This window comes from Coccidioides immitis (genome assembly GCF_000149335.2).
Source record: "Coccidioides immitis RS genomic scaffold supercont3.2, whole genome shotgun sequence".
NCBI lineage: Eukaryota > Fungi > Ascomycota > Eurotiomycetes > Onygenales > Onygenaceae > Coccidioides > Coccidioides immitis.
The window spans coordinates 3,486,598-3,504,147 of record NW_004504309.1 but is presented as its reverse complement, the minus strand read 5'-3'; the positions used below and the strand labels follow the sequence as shown (position 1 = coordinate 3,504,147).

Sequence of the window (17,550 nt, the reverse complement as noted above, 5' to 3'; positions counted from 1 at the left end):
TCTTTCAAGTAGAGCCTTGGTTATCGCCAGGTACAAGCCGCCTCGAAGAGCCGTAAAGTTTCAAGCCCGCTTCACTATATAAAATGTAGGGCTGATCCCGCCAAACAAAGCCTTCAAATTGTTGTCTTATGTGCCTCTACTGGTGCTATTACTAGCCTTATATCTTTATCTATAATGAGATTATGATTGCAGAGTGGCTTCAGCATTTGTACTAGGGTTATAGTTGCACTTATAGTTGACATATAAAGCCATTCAAGGAAATCCCTGTGAATCTTCCAGCTCTCAATGCAAACCCCACAGCGCCTCTAAATCCATCACCTTTCTTCTAGTATCATCCTTACCTATTAAATCACTCTCTGAGACTTTCTTGATTCAACAGCCAATTATATATTGAGGACAGGAAGACTGTTGACCCTCAAAGAGTGCATCTAAGCTCAAATGGAACAACATCATGGAATAGAGGTCATCAAATTCATCATCAGAAGGATTTCAAGCTTAACACTGATATCATCTGCAATTTTTTTCCACTGCCAAATATTTCATCCTTGGAACACAAGTTGCAGTTAACAAGGTGTCCCTTCTATGCACACTTTCACTTGGAGAGCCATACTTTTGGCACTAAGTACAACTTGATAATATTGTTCGCATTCTCTTCATCAGAGAACAGCTGCTTGAGAAATTTTTCCTTCCAATATCGAGCATATTCACTTAGATGGAGACGTGGGAATGTAATGAAGCTAGCAGTTCCATAAGTCCTGGAAACCAACTTGATACTCACATTTATCTCACCTTGTCTATGCACTCTCTTGCATTTTCTAGGCTGGCTGGTTCTTTGTAGTAAATTTGATTTCCAACATGTTTCCAACAAATGGCTCCTCAGAATTCTGGAATATCTACATATGTATTCTGCACAGAGTGCAACAACAGAGCAAATTCCTCATCCAGAACATTATTTACACGTCTACAAGTCAGGCTGTAAAGGATGAGCTGTTCCCTCTGCTTCGGCCCAATTCAAACTTGGACACAAAAAGTGGACTGGAATGGCAAAGTACCCGGGATTATCCAAAAACGCTGTTATCCCCGTCAATATTTGGACTATGGAGCTCAACACCAAGCAGCATCCCAAATCAGAATGATTGTGCTCAGATAATAAATACCCAGAGCGGTCGACAAATAAGGATCACGTCTCCATCTTGTTGTATTGGTGCGCACTTTCTAGCCGACCTTCAGACTAAAGAGGAACTACTTAACCCTAGATTTAAAGGTCCTGTTAAGCCGGCTTTCATCGGAGAGGTGAATATTCCCGGCGTCGATAACGCCGGAGGATGGTATGGCAATGCCCAACTAAGTGCTGCCCAAATCTCACATGGACGGAGTTTTCGAACTCCAGCACTGGCCCTTTGGGAACTTGCAGGGTCTTCCACACGAAGCATCACACGCGAAGACAAAAGAGTCATCACCATTCAAAGTTTAATTCGACAGAAAGGGACAAGATTCAACCGTGGCTAGTGTAAGGTAAAGAGGAATCCAGGGCATTGCAAGATCATATCCATGGATGTTGCCTAGCAGGACACACAGTGCATAGTAATACGAGACTAGATTTTTCTTTTTTCTTTTTTTTTTTTTTTTTTTTTTTTTTTTTTTTTTTTTTTTTTTTTTTGGGGGAGAAAAATTGCTCATTCCGTCGAGCTTGAAGAGTTGAAGACCAACGACGATGGGAGCTCCCGCCAATTCCCAGGGGTCAATTTCAATGACATCGATGAAATGCTTCCCCAGTCCCTTAAAATAGGATCCTTCTCCCCGTATAAGTTGTTCAGGGATATGGACTAGCCTCTGTTAAGATTTTGGTCATATTCACCCACGAAGATTGCCGCAACAACGGCAAGAATGAAGTTTATTTGGAGCAGGCTCAGACGCTTGGGCATGTTTTCATGCGCAGGGCCAAGGATCATTTAGGGACCGGGATTTCTTCAAGACAAGGAACTGCAACATGCATAGCTGATTAAGACATTGGCTTTGCTGACCGGTGTCTGATCCAGTCTCGGACATGACGCCGGGATCATTAAAGCTTGCTGGAAACAGTTCGCAGTTGATAAAAATGATGGGAGTGATTGGATACTCCATCTTGATGACTCCGAAATACTCTTTCCAAGGCAATGGTACGCTGGTCGATCCGTTCAATCACTGACAGTGCTCTGGACCAAAAAAAAAAAGGTTCTCGCGGATATGTACATTGTAGACCTATCGCTTCCTTGTTGCAAGACCAGGATAGGTGGACAGCATGCATTAGATATCTGATTGAAAGGAAGGATCTGGAGCCCCGCCGTGTCAGATGCAAGCCCTTCTCCCCAGCTCGCTGATCCTGAAGCAAAGCGAGAGCTGCTCGTCACGGTCATACGAGCTAAAATAGTCGTACTCGCGCTCTTATTGGGATTATTTGCCCAAGAGATGTTGGCTTCATGTGAATAAGATCCTTCGCACTCCTTCCAGAAATTTCCTAGCCTTGGTCAACTAGTATGTGAAATGGGCCCATGGGGAGCAGCCCATGCCGTCACTAGCCGGGGTGGTAGCACCGGGCTGGAAGAGCCGAGGACGGAAATTATCCAACGAGATGTTTTTGCTCTGGGTTGAGTTACATCCGGATTGTGGCTCTCGACCAAGCCCAAGCATGGGGTTGGAGTCGCGGCGCGGGAAACAGATAGGTCTTCCCAACGCTCCCGACAGCCAGCTTCCAAAGGACTAGTCCGCAGCAACTAAAGGAGGAATAAAGTAAAAGACAGCAGTTGTTGCGATCAAGCGGATTCTGGAGAGGAGTGGTGATCTGCGCGAGAGCAGAGCGTTGTTGGGCGTCTTGGGCGTTGAGATGGAGGGACGTTGCCATGTGGTCATGTGTTTCTGGCCGCGCAAGTGCGGCGGTTGCCTGCCAGTCCAGCGACGACAAAATCGAGACAAGAGGCCGTCTGTTGCTGTATCCGCTCTCACAAGTCTCGAGATTGCATAACTTCGGTTTTGAATCCACTCCAGAACCCAGAATAATCGTCGCTCTGTATATATTTAAATGATGGCTGCTGCTGAACGGCCAGATGTCGAGTATATCAATGGGAAGAAGACCTTTGTGCCGCTAGGTAGCTTCTCATCCCCTCAAGTCGCGACCTCCATCGCGTGCTGATCTTGTGGAATCATTCCAGAAAACAATCCAGAGGTGATGTCCCATTTGATACACCATCTGGGCGTCTCTCCAAAGCTGGGATTCTACGATGTCTACAGCATTGATGACCCGGAGTTGCTCTCCTTTATTCCCCGCCCTGCGTATGGGTTGATCTTCATCTGCCATGGAGACGTCTACCATCGAGCTCGAGACGAGGAAGAAGCATCAAGGAATGATTATGAAGGATTTGGCCCAGACGAGCCAGTCCTTTGGTTCAAGCAGACAATCGGAAATGCCTGTGGCTTGATGGCCTTGTTACACTGTATCAGTAATGGCCCTGCGCGCCACTATGTTCAGCCGGAGTCGGGCTTGGACAGGCTGCTCAAAGCAGCCGTGCCACTGTCTCCCGTTGATCGTGCGAGATTGCTCTATGATTCCCCGGTACTGGAAAATGCGCATCGTTCGGCCGCGCAGATGGGAGACACGCGGGCTCCGATTCCCAGTGATAGTTGTGAATTCCACTTCATTAGTTTTGCTAAAGGCGATGATGGTCACTTGTGGGAGTTGAATGGTTCGATGAAAGGCCCTGTTGATCGCGGTGCCCTGGCGCCTGACGAGGATTGTTTGAGCGAGAATGCCCTAAATCTGGGAGTGCGCACACTCATTGGGAAGAAAAGTGAGACCGGTGAGGCCGGGTTCGGCTTCAGTTTGGTGGCCCTTGGACCCAGCTTAGAATGAATGCAGGGCTTCAGATCGTTGTAACGGCAGAGCGCCATCAAGGTCCTCCATAACAAGGAATTGATGACAAAAGTGCTCGAATAACTTTCTTCATGATTTTCCTTCGCTTAACAACAGCAATATAGTCCATAAGCAATCCACCAATGCTCTGGAACTGTGGTTACAGGCCCTGCCATGGCCACATGATCACTCGTAACACCGAGGAACCCTCCGCCTTAATAGGTGTATATTTTGCGAAGTTCCAGAATGTTAACAGGGTGGATAGAATAATGAGCCAGTCATCCCCATGCAATGACCGAATTTCTCCGCCTCCCAAAAAGGGAGATGAAATCGGAGAGGATTAATTGCATTTGGTCGCCGAGGTGTAGTCAATGGCACCGAAAGGCCTGAATACGATTGGCACGCTCATACGGGGTACGGAGAACGGGGTTCGCAGGACATGGAGCCGACCATCCCGCTGAGCGGCACGGTTCCCCGCTGAACGACATCTGCCTGTCCGCATGGAGTAGTACGACCTGATAACTGATCCATGAAGATGCATATCGGAAAATTCTCTTAAGGATTGAAACATCCCCGGCCTCAGTTGTCTAGACGACGAGCTTTGCTGCCCTCTAGTATTTTGAGCAATTCTTCCAATGGAGTGCTGCTTTAACTTATCTCGGCGTTTTGAGCAGTCAAGGACTCAAGTCAAGTGGAGAGGCACCTTCTCTTGAATAAGACACGGGTTAGTTGGTGATCGTGGCGACTTTTAATTTAGCCGAACCTAAATGGCTGGACGGTCAAGGGGCATCCTTGTTTCTCTCCAGCCTTTTCAGGCCGTTGAAGGGAAAGCAGCGGGAAATCAGCCAATGCCGTCAGCTGGTGTGCTGATCTTCTCCAGATTGTTCTCGAAATATCCGACTTCTGGCTTCCCTTGGCACCATGTTCCTTGCTCATTTTGATTGCGGAGGTCATCCACGACGTTTCTGCGAGAGAGCCGATGGCGCTGTTTGTTAAACAACTCGCACTTTGCTTTTTGGACTTGGCATTGTAACCTCGACTTGAGTTGATACGCTATGGTCATCCGATACCCTTCTCAATAAAATGGCAATCGATCAGGTCCACGGGTCGAGTTGAATGGCCCATGCCTCCAATGTCACGTCCTAAGCTTATCCGATCCGCAATCCGATCCGCAATCCGTATCTGGTCGAAAACCGGCTCTCGACGGCTGGTCCCGTACTACACTCAGACCATGATTTGCCCTGTCGAGTTGATCGAAAGTGCAGGACGTAACTAATATATCATGAATGTATGATACCTGAAAGGATGGGGATTCTCTTTCTCGCGGAAGAGAAACGGGACCCGCTTCACTTGATCAACCAGCGCGATCCGCTCCCAAAGCTTTCCCATTTGAGGGAGGTTGACCAGGGTCCGGGATACCTCGTGTGTACGGAGTAACAACAGAGAGGCTTCCGTAGAGGTACTCCGTAGAATTTTATCACTCGACGGCTTAGCGTGACAAACGAAATGAGGGGAGGCTTCCGGACAGTGTCGGGAATCCACTATCCCGGGTACCTTGAATCCATTGTTGGGCCGACAAGGGCTGCTGGCTCTCTAGCTGAGGTCTGTTCGAGATGTATTTAAACCTCCCCATGCTCCCAGCATTGGGGAGATGGATAGACAAGTCCTCACAGGGTCCAGGGTTGTCTATGGGTCATTGAGATCTTGGAACAGCAAGTTATCTGTTTGGGCCCACGTCTTCGTCACTCGCAGCAATGGCGATGGCTAAATGGCTGCTCGCGGCCGCCGCGCTGGCATCGCCAGCTCTGTCTATGACCCCAGAGTAAGCAATTTCTGGCTATGATAGGAATCAAGTCGGCTTCCAGATCATCGAATACTGACGAGACACGGTCCTTTGTAGGCAATTTATTTCTTCTCCACGAAGAGGCGAGGCCATTCCAGACCCGTCAGGAGTAAGTTTTGCCATTTTGGCCGTGATTTTGGGTGTAATCTGTATTTGATTGACAAATCTGAATAGAAAGTCGCATTTTTCCATGTGTCTCAATACTCCTTTGAGCAACATGAGACCACGAAGAATGAATGGGACGTCATCGACTTGGAGAGTAGCAAGATCACCACGCTCACCGATGATGAGAACGTTTCAGAGATTGTCTGGCTTGGTAGAGGCACAGAAATCCTCTATATCAACAGCACCAGTTCCGAAACACCCGGAGGTTGTGAAATCTGGGTTTCTGATATCAAGGACTTCTCCAAGGCGTAAGAGACACAAAAAGAAGCGGGATTGTAACAGTATACTAACACACTCTATAGCTACAAAGCTGCTGCTTTCCCTGGCCCACTCAGCGGTCTGAAGGCCGTTCTTACACGGAGCGGCGACGTTAAGTTCGTCACCTACGGCCAGTCTACCCCTGACGGTACTCTCTACAACCCCGAGACGGCGGAGAAACCCCTCTCTACTGCTCGTATCTACGACAGCATTTATGTCCGCCACTGGGATACTTGGTTGACAACTCAATTCAACGCTGTTTTCTCCGGCACGCTAAGCAAAGGAGATAGCCAGTACAGTCTTAACGGAAATCTCAACAACCTTGTCGCCCCCATCAGAAACGCCGAATCTCCCTACCCACCATTCGGCGGATCTAATCACTATGATATCTCTCCAGACGGCCAAACTGTTGCTTTTATGAGCAAGGCCCCCGAATTGCCTAAGGCCAACTTAACCACTAGCTACATCTTCGTTGGTCCCCATGATGGATCTGCTGAATTCACTCCAATCAACGCACGAGATGGCCCAGCGACCCCCGAGGGTGTTCGTGGTGCTTCCACCTCTCCAAAGTTCTCTCCCGATAGTAAGAAGATCGCTTATGTGCAGATGCATGGCGAAAACTACGAATCTGACCGCAATATTATTTACGTTGCTACTCTTGGCTCATCCCCAAGCATTAGGGCTGTTGCGGAGGACTGGGATAGATCTCCCGACTCTATCCAATGGACTCGAAATGGCAGAACTTTGTACTTTACCGCTGAGGACCGCGGCACCGTGAAACTTTTCTCTGTCTCTGCCACTGCAGGAAGACGCACAAGGCCACGAGCCATGCGCAACGTCGGCTCTGTCAGTTCTTACAGCTTCCTTGGACGCTCTGACCGCGTGCTTGTCACTGGTACCTCTCTCTGGTCCAATACTCTATATTACACGACTGGCCCACGTGGTGCTCCACGGAAGGTGTTCTATGCAAATGAACACGATCCCGAATTGAAGGGACTCGGCCCCGAGGACGTCGACGAATTCTACTTCCAAGGATTCAGACAAGAGGTAAACTTGCCCTCTTCCACATTATACCTGTAATGCTTGCTGATAAACACCATCGCAGGTCCAAGCCTGGATTGTCAAGCCTGAGAACTTTGATCCCAACAAGAAGTATCCTTTGGCGTTCCTTATCCACGGAGGTCCTCAGGGTGCCTGGGGTGACTCTTGGAGCTACCGATGGAACCCCAAGGTCTGGGCTGATCAAGGATACGTTGCCGTTGCTCCAAACCCAACTGGCAGCACTGGCTGGGGTCAGGCCTTTACTGATGCCATTCAAAACGACTGGGGTGAGTTGGCGTCTAGTCTTTAGCATAGAGACATACTAACGGTGAGCCTACAGGAAACGCTCCTTACAAGGATCTCATTAAATGTTGGGAGCACATTGAAAGCTCCATTCCCTACATTGATACCGAAAACGGCGTTGCTGCAGGCGCCAGCTTCGGCGGATTCATGATCAACTGGATCCAAGGCAATGACTTTGGAAGAAAATTCAAGGCCTTGGTCTCCCATGACGGAACCTTTGTTGCTCCTGCTAAGATCGCCACTGAGGAGCTTTGGTTTATGGAGCACGACGTATGGCCTTCATTTCTCTGATCTTTACCCTAGTTCCTAACATATTTCATAGTTCAACGGCACCTTCTGGGATGCCCGTGACAACTTTGAGCGCTTCGACCCCTCTGCTCCAGAGAACATTCTTCGCTTCGCTACTCCCCAACTCGTTATCCACAACGATCTCGACTTCCGTCTCTCTGTCTCTGACGGCGTCAGTCTTTTCAACATCCTTCAGGAGCGTGGCGTTCCCAGCCGCTTACTCAACTTCCCGGATGAGAACCACTGGTATATTCCCCAGCGTCCTTTCCCCAGCATCGCAGGTTTTCTAACATACTCCGCTTCATAGGGTCCTTGGAAGAGAGAACTCCCTCGTCTGGCACCAGCAGGTCCTCGGATGGGTCAACAAATACTCCGGCATTGGGGAGAGTAATCCTAATGCTGTCAAGCTGAGCGACACTACGGTCCCGGTCGTCAATATCAACCCGTAAACATCCGGTCGATAATCATATCGCGATTTCTCCCTTCGCGAGCATAAATTTCCCCGGTTCACAATTCTAATTGTATATATTAATAATACCAGTATTTACTGCTCAAGAAATTCCAGAAATTGAGTACATGACACCTGTTCAATTTTTATCTCCTTACTCTGCCGTAGTTTATGTCCTCCGCACAATAGGATACAAAATATAGCAGCGGCTCGCTGGATGTAGACATATGCAACATCGCATTCGGCTTACAAAAGTGCACTGATATAATTATAGCTTATAGCTTGAGAGAAAACCATGGAAAACGGGGTATAGAAGACTCACTGTATCTACCAAGCCGATATCAGGAGGGCAGTCCACCAAATCAAGCGAGGAATGAAAGCTGGATATGGATGCCGGGTTAAAAAAGAAAAGACTAAAGGAGCTGCAACAAACAACATGTCCCGCCAATAAACGAAGGAGGAAACACTCCAACCATTGTGAATTGCCTTTATCTCGACATCAAGTATCATGTCTGGTTTGATCGAGGGCTACCGCCCGGCTTTTTAACCAGGCCTGCGAAAAAGCTGGCCAAAGCCTGATTTTGCATCTTTGGTTCCCCGGTTGAAGCCACGGGTGATGAGCCAACGGATCCTGCGAGCGGTGATTCCCCCCCGGACTGAGTCTCCCTGCGGTTCGACGCTCGGCTGGCTTCCCGTTCCTATAACGAGGCTGTTAGCGAACGAAAGCCAACAGTCTCGTCGTGCATAGAGGGAATAGATAAGACCTACCTTTAGTCTCCTCAGCATGTCATCGGCATCGACTTGAATACCACCCATGTTAAACTGTACTGGTCCAATGTGCTCATTGACTCGTCCAGTCTCATCAATCACAGGGCTCTCCCTAAGCGTTCCTTCTTTTCGCACCTGGCGCTCCTGTTTCTCATCTTCAGCTTTCAATTGTTCGAGTACCTCAAGCTGTTCCCCTAAAAATGTTTGGGAATCGACCGTGTCGACTTCCATTTTGTGATCATCAGATTGATTCGTCCTCGAGATGGCGGTGTCCCGTTTGGGATCTTGGATTGTTTGCTCGTATATAGCCACCGCACTCGTGCCGTCCTCCGGGTTTGGCTCTCTCTCAGCAGGTTCGTCTCCTGAGCCCGCAGATTCCTGGATTTCAATAGACCATGCAGTTCCTACGCCCTCCATGTCAAAACCTTCTCTAATTATGCGAATCTTACCCCATGAATCCCAGTTGGATGGAACTAGAATCTTGTCCCTATCAATGACGTTATGTTTAAACGACTGTCTCTTAAGAAGCGAATGGATCCCAAGCGACGAGTGTATCAAGCTTTGCAGCGAGTTGGCGAGGAAAGGTGTAGTGTATATCAGAGACGATCCGTCTAACATCCAGATTAGCAAAGGCGACAGTCAACATTGGAGAACGGCAGCGAACGTACGCTTAAGAAGAATTGTACGCATAAACTGCAGGATAAAATCGAACTCCTCTTCCCGCCAACCATGATCCTTTTCTAGCTTTTCAATTTTCTCGGCCTATCCCTTGATTAGCTCACCACACAAAGAGGAAATGTAAAGGAAAACTTACTCCTTGACAGACAACACACATTGGGATTCCCAGCCCTTCATCCCATTCACCCGGTCCCAAAGGTATCGACACTGGAGCACTGGAACCTGCTGGGTATGTGGAGTCCGTGCCTCTCCTCTGTCCTTTCCACTCCATCATGATCTCTTCCATGACCAATTTGGTATCATCATCAAGAGAGAACAACACCGATCTTAGCAAACGAATCCACTCTCTTAATTGCCGTACCCACAGCCATGGTGACTCCCAATCTAGAAGGATCACAATCAAGGTCTCCCGGACAGACTTCGGGTTTAGGAGCGGTTTTAGAAGCGGCGCAAAAGCTGGAGAGGGTTCGGAGAGGAGATAGATAGATACTCGGGAGAGGATATCTACAAAAACGCTACTGTTAACAGAGTTCCTTAAAAGCCATTATCGGATGCGCCAATACTGTGAGGGCCTACCTTCTTGGTCGGCATCGAGGACATCCCGATATGTGTATCCAAGCGCGAATTGGTTCGCAATGGGGGGAGCTTTTCCTTTCTTTTTCTCCGACGGCAGCCTTGGATCAGACGGATCAGATGACAGAGTATCTAAAAACTCCCGTTGGCTTTCTGGGGTACCTCCTATTCCATAAGATGACCGTTGGTCAAGATGTCAGTCCACCCCCTTTCTTCAGGATGAATGCAAGCTCCACAGCAGCTACAGTACAAAGGATACATACCTAGCACTAGGAGAGTCTTTTCCGGTAACCTCTTCCCACTCGCAACTCCATCTAACATCGAGGACCACAGGTTCTTCTTCCCGTCTTTGCTAGTCGGTCTGCTGCCGGGGCCATTTTTGGTTCCGGAGCTCTGGCTCAAAGTCGAGGCTCGTTGTCCGACTCCGATCATTTTAGCGACAACATATCAAGATCCTCGGGCACAGAAGAGGAGGTATACGGTTCTATGCACCAGCACGGATAAGTATTTGCGGTTATCGCGACTGTGGTGCCTTGGGAGAAAGTAAAACGACGGCGTAGCACTGTCCGCTTAGAGCGGAGAAGAATGAACGAACGGTGGGTGGCGTAATGAAAGTAGATATTCCTCCGCGCCTAGTTATGAGAATAAATTGCGAAGGAGAGTAAGAAGGACTCGGCAGCTAAAGAGTGTTGAGCTGGGAGGGCATTGCGGAGACCCTGACCCTTGATGTCACGCGTTGTGGTTTTTCCGTAACCAGTTTGCAAATAACTAAATGCAATGATTTCCGGTTTTGACTCTACGATGAGCAACGCAACAGTCGCTTCATTTTTACCACGGAACTCAGTCTACACTTCACCACAATATCAAGACTGAGCTCTAAGATAGCTTCCCCACTTCTTTCCTGAAAGAATTCTTTTCCCGGAATCGCCATTCCGTCTCAGTTGGAGTCTATCGAAGCGTCAAAATGAACTCCATCCGACAGATTCAGGCTCTCAACAAACGGGAATTAGAAACCGCAGTGTGAGAAAAAAAGCCCCTTTTCGGCCTAATCTTCCCTTTGAGTCTAACCCAGTATCTTCTTCTCCAGCTCCCCAGAAGCTTCCTGGCACGCCGACTATCGTGACACGGCTTATATCTACATCGGCGGTTTACCATATGATCTTAGCGAAGGTGATATTCTAACCATATTCTCCCAATTCGGTGAACCGGTGCACCTCAATCTAGTTCGCGACAAGGATACGGGGAAAAGCAAGGGATTTGCATTTTTAAAGTATGAGGATCAGAGAAGTACCGATCTAGCCGTGGACAATCTTTGTGGTGCGACTGTGATGGGAAGATTGCTGAGGGTTGACCACATGAGGTACAAACGAAAAGAAGAGGAGGGCTTGGAAGATAATATTGCACCATTAGATAAGGAAGAGCTGGAGAGACAACGGGGTGGACGGGACCGTGATCGTGATCATCATGGTTATAGGACGTCTAGAAGGCGCCGATCGGAGAGCAAGAGTGACGATGAGAGAAGGAAACGGCCGTTACTGAAGGAAGAAGTGGAACTGGCACGGCTTATTGAGGAGCATGATGATGAGGATCCAATGAAAGAATATTTAATACAGGAAAAGAAAGAAGAGGTTGCAGCAGCGCTGGCAAAATCGAAATCAAGCAGGCGACGAAACGATAGCGCCGAGCGACGGGATCGACACCGGCATCGCCGTCATCACCGACGGAGACATAGCGAAGAACGTTCCCGTTCGCGTGAAAGACGTCATGCACACCGTAGAAGATCGCGATCGCGATCTCCCTCAAGGGGGCGGAGACATCGAAGAAGAGATTACAGCCCATGAAAAGTTCAATCTCGAATCCTGATTATACTACAGCTGATTAAGGCAAAACATTGATAAAACACCCTATCGCAAGGTCGGGAATGATGAACAAAAATAGACAAAGAATTCTTGCGCGAATGCAAAAGGCTTGCGTCCTCTTCGAAAGACCTATGCTTCCGCGGGTATCGGACCCTACGGTGGAATGAGGCCACCGGGACTATTGTTCCCGCTCTGCAATATTCCCTCCGCCAATCGATGGTCACGTTGGCAGACAATTTCCTTCATTCCACCCAAGTGTCTCCCGGGTGGTAGTATATTGGAAACGGGGTCGACTGGAAAATCCCGTTCGTTAAATGCTAGCATCTGGTGCAGTTGAGAATTATCGGAAAGAAAATCCCAGCTGCAGGGTGGAAATAGCGGCTTCAACTTCCTAAATACCGCTTCCATCCAGTTCTGGTGCAAACGCGCTTCCCATCCTGACCATCCTGAATGATAAATCTCTCCCATCTTCCATCTTTACCCGCGCCTATTAACAAAAGTGTATCGTCACTAGTCCAGCCAATAACCCCTTTGGGCGGTCGGCTAAAGGAAGAACCCAGCTGCGGAATATATCCGGTGCCCGGAGGGGTCTCGTCGCCAATTTCAAAAGGGGCACTGGCGAATGAATATACGTCAGAGAACAGTCGCGGAAGTAGGGGTATCTTTCCTAGGAATCCCCATTTATTGTATAATGCCTCTTCCCCTGTGACTTGTGGTGGCTGACTGTTTGGGGAAGGATTACGAGCGTGCGGTAGATCAAAAACATGCAGGGTAGATTTGTCTGATGTAACAGCAAGTAGTGTGTTAGATGGCGATATGCCCAATGAAAATATGTCCGCATGCTCCAATCCTCTCCGTAATTCTGCTATCTTGGCACAGTTGCTTGTTGCAAATACACGGATGAGTGTTCCCTGATTGTATTGATTGTTAGCGCAACGGCCCCAAACGAGTAACAAGGACTAGGAGAGGAGAGCCATACTGTTTCGCTCGCAGTGGCCAGTAAAGCTCCATCAGAGCTTAAAGTTAGCGCTCTCAGCGGAGAGCTGTGCGCCGGAATAATGCTAACATTTCCAGTCTCGAGTTCTACCACTTGGACTTGGCCAGGCGATCGACCAGGGAAAGCGAGAAGTTGCTGGCCTAAGCATAGTAGTCCCAGGGGGTTATCTACCGTTTCAAAAACGGAGAGTTTCTGTGGCGGAACGGAAAATGCAAAAACATGGACGCTATTGTGTAAAGCAACAACAACACGGGATCTGGTAAGGCGGACTCGCAGGACAGAAGTGCGAAACTCCAGCGTAATGGCCGCCTTTTGCTTCGCGTCGTCCCAGATGATCAACTAGACGACGGTGAGCCATTCGGAAGAGTACTCATGGTGGATGGACGGGCAGGTTGCACACCTTGTTCTGAGGGAACTTAGGCCTGCGCCCGCCTCCGACGAGGGCTAGATAGTTGGACTGGCCAAGCATCTCCACAACCCCGATTCCGGCATTGAAGTCTGACGGAGCAGTGTTAGCAGTTGTAGAATTTGGGTATATATTGAAATTCCCGGTGCACACTTGCTTACCTCTTGACACCTTTAGCTCACATGGATCGGAATTAAAGACTGCGCATAAAACAATGGTAAGTCAAGGGTTCGTCCGGATAAGAACTCGGGAATCGAAGTCTCACCACAAAATCCCGAGTCAAGGCCGACCGAAAAGCAGCTGCTGTCACTGTTGAAAGCTACCGAGAGAGAGCCGGGCCCCGTAGAGGTATCTATTACTTGTCTTGTGTCCATAATTCCATTCAGAACAAGGGCCTTATCATGATACCATGAAGTATCGGGCTCGATATAGAGCGCAGAAAGCCGGATTAAATAGATGGATCAGAGATGTCCATAAAAGAAAAAAAGGAGGATATATAACGATACATATACAGATCTGCCGCCCGGGAGGCTCAACTTCACCGCTTTTCTGCTTCCCAACCTATCTGTTTAAGGCAACCACCCTGACGGCCTTCAGACGTTCAAGCTGGCGGTCGTGATGCATGGATGGCTGGCGATGATATCAGATCAGACGCAGCGAAGGTTGGCTTATGTAATCCACGATGCTCCGCCAGTGCGGTCACATGACGGGGTCATATTGGACGCTTGGTCGGATATGGCTTAGCGCCGGCCGTGAGCTTCCTGGAAAAGGTTGTTCCGTGAGCTGCAGAAGCGCGTCCACCAGCTGCAGGGAGCCAAGGCCGGGGCGGACGTGGGATATCGTCCTATGTATCGACATGCTGAATGCCAGCCGGGACCAATAACTTAATGTACGCGAGACGTATTGTTAATTGATTACTGTGTTTGTGGGCAAAAAGTCACTAGGATCCTCCGGCCGGTGGTGGTGAGCACTGAGCGACCCTCAGGCACACACACCTGTCCGCTTGGTTCCTCTGGGGAAAATAAAGGGGGGAAACTCAATAGTTGCGCAAAAGTTACCATGCGGTAATCGGGTTACCCGCCATGCCCGTAATTCAGCCAATGGCTGAGCGGGGAAACAGCCAAACCAAGCAGTCGGCCAGCCAAGCAGAATCGGCCCTGGCGCAATATTCGGTCCTTGCAGCGATCCCATTGGCTGCCTTTGCTGAAAAATCACCTGAAACGGAATCGTCACAAAACAGCAGGCTAGCCGGAGCGGGACTAGCGGCGCTCCCTGCTGCCCTTCCCAATCCCGCCTAGCGCTGTTTGGCCAGCGGACAACCAAAGCAACTGAAGGCCCCTTAAACTTAGTTTTTTACGACCTGACTGACCCTCGCAAGCCATCACAGGTCAGCTTCAACCCTTTTCTCCCTGCCTCCTCTCTCGCAATTGTTGCCATTGCAGCCATCAAGGACCCAGATCTTCTGCTGCCCCTCCCTGAAGCTGGGATCTCCCTCGCTTCCACGCCGCTGAACCCAACACCCCTTCTCATTTGACTGCGAGACTACTCCGTAGTTTCTTGCACCCCGTCCTTCACGATTTCGTTCCACGCCAACTCGCACGCCATGGCTTCTACAGTCAACGCTGTACGTTCCCGTCCTTCGTTTGTGTGGATGGCTGGCCCTTTGCCCGCTTTGTCGCTCTAGCTGTAGTTTTGCCGGCCTTCTGAAAGCCACGACGACACACCCTTAACTGCCCATGCTGACCTTGCAAACACAGATCAAGATTCGCCGGAAGAAGAATGTGAAGAAGGGAATTCAGTTCTGTTTGATGGTTTGCGGCGCCAGTGGAACCGGTATTGGGCACTCCATTTACGCTTACTTGTGTGTCGTTACTTCACCTGCCGCGTGCTAACCACGGGTCAATCTTCCGCATCTTAGGCCGCACAACCTTTGTCAACACACTCTGTGGAAAGAAGGTTTTGCAAGGAAAAGATGCCGACGATCCTACAAATGCTCACCTTGAGGAAGGTGTGCGTATTAAGCCGGTCACTGTCGGTGGGTTTAAGGCAACGTCTCCGAGGTGAAGTTCCAGTTGTACTAATCCTCACATAGAACTCGAACTAGATGAAGAGGGCACCCGCATTTCCTTGACAATTGTCGATACGCCCGGCTTTGGCGATCAGATCGACAATGAAGAGAGGTATGGAGGGGTTTTCTGGAACATGCATGTGAACAGCCAATGCTAACCGGGTTGCACAGCTTCTCCGAAATCGTCGGTTATCTCGAACGCCAGTATGATGACATCTTAGCGGAAGAATCCAGAATCAAGCGTAATCCTCGATTCCGTGATAACCGTGTGCACGCTCTCCTTTACTTTATCACACCCACTGGTCACGGTTTGCGGGAGCTTGATATTGAGTTGATGAAGCGCTTGTCTCCACGTGTCAATGTTATCCCCGTAATTGGGAAGGCAGACTCTCTTACCCCGGCCGAACTCGCAGAGTCGAAAAAGCTCATCATGGAGGATATTGAGCACTACCGTATCCCCATCTATAACTTCCCCTACGACGTTGAAGAGGATGACGAAGACACCGTTGAGGAAAATGCCGAGCTCAGAGGGCTTATGCCATTTGCAATTGTTGGTTCTGAGGATGTCCTTGAGATTAACGGCCGTAAGGTCCGCGCAAGACAATATCCATGGGGTGTAGTTGAGGTCGAGAACCAGCGACACTCCGATTTCTTGGCTGTCAGAAGTGCTCTCTTGCATAGCCATCTTGCCGACCTCAAAGAGATTACTCACGATTTCCTCTACGAAAATTACCGAACCGAAAAGCTCAGCAAGAGCGTGGAAGGTGGAGCTGCTGCGTATGTGATTCCCAGTCTGATTATGCATCTCGAAACATCAATGCTAACAGTATTCGTAGAAACCACGATTCCTCGATGAACCCAGAAGATTTGGCCTCGCAGTCCGTTCGCCTAAAGGAGGAGCAGCTCCGCCGCGAAGAAGAGAAGCTCCGCGAGATCGAACTGAAGGTGCAGCGGGAAATCAACGAGAAGCGGCAAGAACTTTTGGCCCGCGAGAGTCAGCTGAGAGAAATCGAGGCTCGCATGCGCGAGCAGAATCGACAACTCGAGCACGGGGATGGAACAAATGGGGAAGTGGGCGCTTAAATTTCATTACCATACCCGTGTGTAGGGCCCCCATAGGCCGTCTTTATTCAAAGGCCATTGCAATTTGATACCATTAAATTCTTTGTTTAGCAGGGAGGTAGGTGTGAATGCACTCAGTTCTGGCTATATAACAACTGAGTCCTAGCAGATGCCAATAGGAGAGAGAGAGGCAGTGAGAAGGGCAAAGTACCCATGGATTTGACTTTTGAAAGCTTGTGTTTTTATTTGATACTAAGACCTGATACTCACTATGCTCTTAATACTGATTCTCTTCCTTTGATCATTCCGATTTCTTTACATACACACAATCGTGTAGCTTTATTAGCCATGACTCCAGGGGCCCTCCCGCCTGCCTGGACACCTCTTCTCTTCTTTCTACAGCCTTATTTCTTCCTCCCAACTACCCTTCGGTTTCTTTCTTTTTTTCTTGATTTCATTTTCTGGTTTCATGAAATTCTTTGTTCCGGATAGAGGTATAATTTGTTTTGTCCGTCAACCCTTTCTGGTTTTTTCTTTATTTTTTTCTTTTCCCCCTTGTTCCTGGTGCTTGGTGATGTATACCCTTATTTTTAAGATCGTAATACGGATTTTCGATATCATCATGTTTAATTCACGAGCACCACAACATCAAACCGCGTGAAGCTGAACCTCGAGCCTGCAGCAGGTCTATCGGTGGATTACTTAGGTACGTATGCGTGTGGGATGAGTTAGCCCCATTATCATCCACTAGACATTATTACACCGCACGAGAAGGATGCCAATGATTCACCCAGCCCAAAAAATCAACTCTCAGCTCAATGGGTAGTATGTGCATTACATGAGAGTCGTGAACGACATAGACCGCGGCAATAAAAGAGGACGAGGGACGGAATAGATTATTCCTCGG

At 48.9% G+C, this 17,550-nt stretch overlaps 7 protein-coding genes across 7 annotated transcripts; 5 read left to right on the top strand and 2 right to left on the bottom strand.

The window, feature by feature from the left end:
* Nucleotides 1–855: 855 nt before the first annotated feature.
* CIMG_06784 (uncharacterized protein) lies at nucleotides 856–1,509 on the top strand (the record flags this gene model as incomplete). Its single annotated transcript, XM_001242887.1, has 1 exon — nucleotides 856–1,509. The coding sequence occupies one exon, from the start codon at nucleotides 856–858 to the stop codon at nucleotides 1,507–1,509; it is 654 nt and encodes a 217-aa protein (XP_001242888.1).
* A 1,472-nt stretch (nucleotides 1,510–2,981) lies between these two features.
* CIMG_11835 (ubiquitin C-terminal hydrolase) lies at nucleotides 2,982–4,045 on the top strand. The gene is made up of 2 exons (XM_001242886.2): nucleotides 2,982–3,125; nucleotides 3,189–4,045. The coding sequence occupies exons 1-2, from the start codon at nucleotides 3,059–3,061 to the stop codon at nucleotides 3,884–3,886; spliced, it is 765 nt and encodes a 254-aa protein (XP_001242887.2). The 5' UTR covers nucleotides 2,982–3,058; the 3' UTR covers nucleotides 3,887–4,045.
* A 1,595-nt stretch (nucleotides 4,046–5,640) lies between these two features.
* CIMG_06782 (secreted dipeptidyl peptidase) lies at nucleotides 5,641–8,233 on the top strand (the record flags this gene model as incomplete). Its single annotated transcript, XM_001242885.1, has 8 exons — nucleotides 5,641–5,708; nucleotides 5,787–5,838; nucleotides 5,904–6,142; nucleotides 6,197–7,199; nucleotides 7,258–7,480; nucleotides 7,534–7,766; nucleotides 7,819–8,030; nucleotides 8,092–8,233. 8 exons carry the CDS (start codon nucleotides 5,641–5,643, stop codon nucleotides 8,231–8,233), a joined length of 2,172 nt encoding a protein of 723 aa, XP_001242886.1.
* An 89-nt stretch (nucleotides 8,234–8,322) lies between these two features.
* Nucleotides 8,323–10,683, bottom strand: CIMG_06781 (dynein light intermediate chain; the record flags this gene model as incomplete). Its single annotated transcript, XM_001242884.2, has 6 exons — nucleotides 8,323–8,930; nucleotides 9,001–9,611; nucleotides 9,669–9,762; nucleotides 9,815–10,182; nucleotides 10,255–10,416; nucleotides 10,515–10,683. 6 exons carry the CDS (start codon nucleotides 10,681–10,683, stop codon nucleotides 8,739–8,741), a joined length of 1,596 nt encoding a protein of 531 aa, XP_001242885.1. The 3' UTR covers nucleotides 8,323–8,738.
* A 385-nt stretch (nucleotides 10,684–11,068) lies between these two features.
* On the top strand, nucleotides 11,069–12,965 carry CIMG_06780 (U2 snRNP component IST3). The gene is made up of 2 exons (XM_001242883.2): nucleotides 11,069–11,271; nucleotides 11,339–12,965. Exons 1-2 carry the CDS (start codon nucleotides 11,216–11,218, stop codon nucleotides 12,090–12,092), a joined length of 810 nt encoding a protein of 269 aa, XP_001242884.1. The 5' UTR covers nucleotides 11,069–11,215; the 3' UTR covers nucleotides 12,093–12,965.
* On the bottom strand, nucleotides 11,462–14,112 carry CIMG_06779 (SVP1-like protein 2). The gene is made up of 5 exons (XM_001242882.2): nucleotides 13,779–14,112; nucleotides 13,675–13,713; nucleotides 13,508–13,605; nucleotides 13,090–13,446; nucleotides 11,462–13,021 (listed from the first exon to the last, which is right to left on the bottom strand). The coding sequence occupies exons 1-5, from the start codon at nucleotides 13,885–13,887 to the stop codon at nucleotides 12,494–12,496; spliced, it is 1,131 nt and encodes a 376-aa protein (XP_001242883.1). The 5' UTR covers nucleotides 13,888–14,112; the 3' UTR covers nucleotides 11,462–12,493.
* A 771-nt stretch (nucleotides 14,113–14,883) lies between these two features.
* On the top strand, nucleotides 14,884–17,062 carry CIMG_06778 (septin-1). The gene is made up of 6 exons (XM_001242881.2): nucleotides 14,884–15,137; nucleotides 15,271–15,346; nucleotides 15,432–15,548; nucleotides 15,606–15,693; nucleotides 15,753–16,358; nucleotides 16,418–17,062. The coding sequence occupies exons 1-6, from the start codon at nucleotides 15,117–15,119 to the stop codon at nucleotides 16,662–16,664; spliced, it is 1,155 nt and encodes a 384-aa protein (XP_001242882.2). The 5' UTR covers nucleotides 14,884–15,116; the 3' UTR covers nucleotides 16,665–17,062.
* Nucleotides 17,063–17,550: the final 488 nt, after the last annotated feature.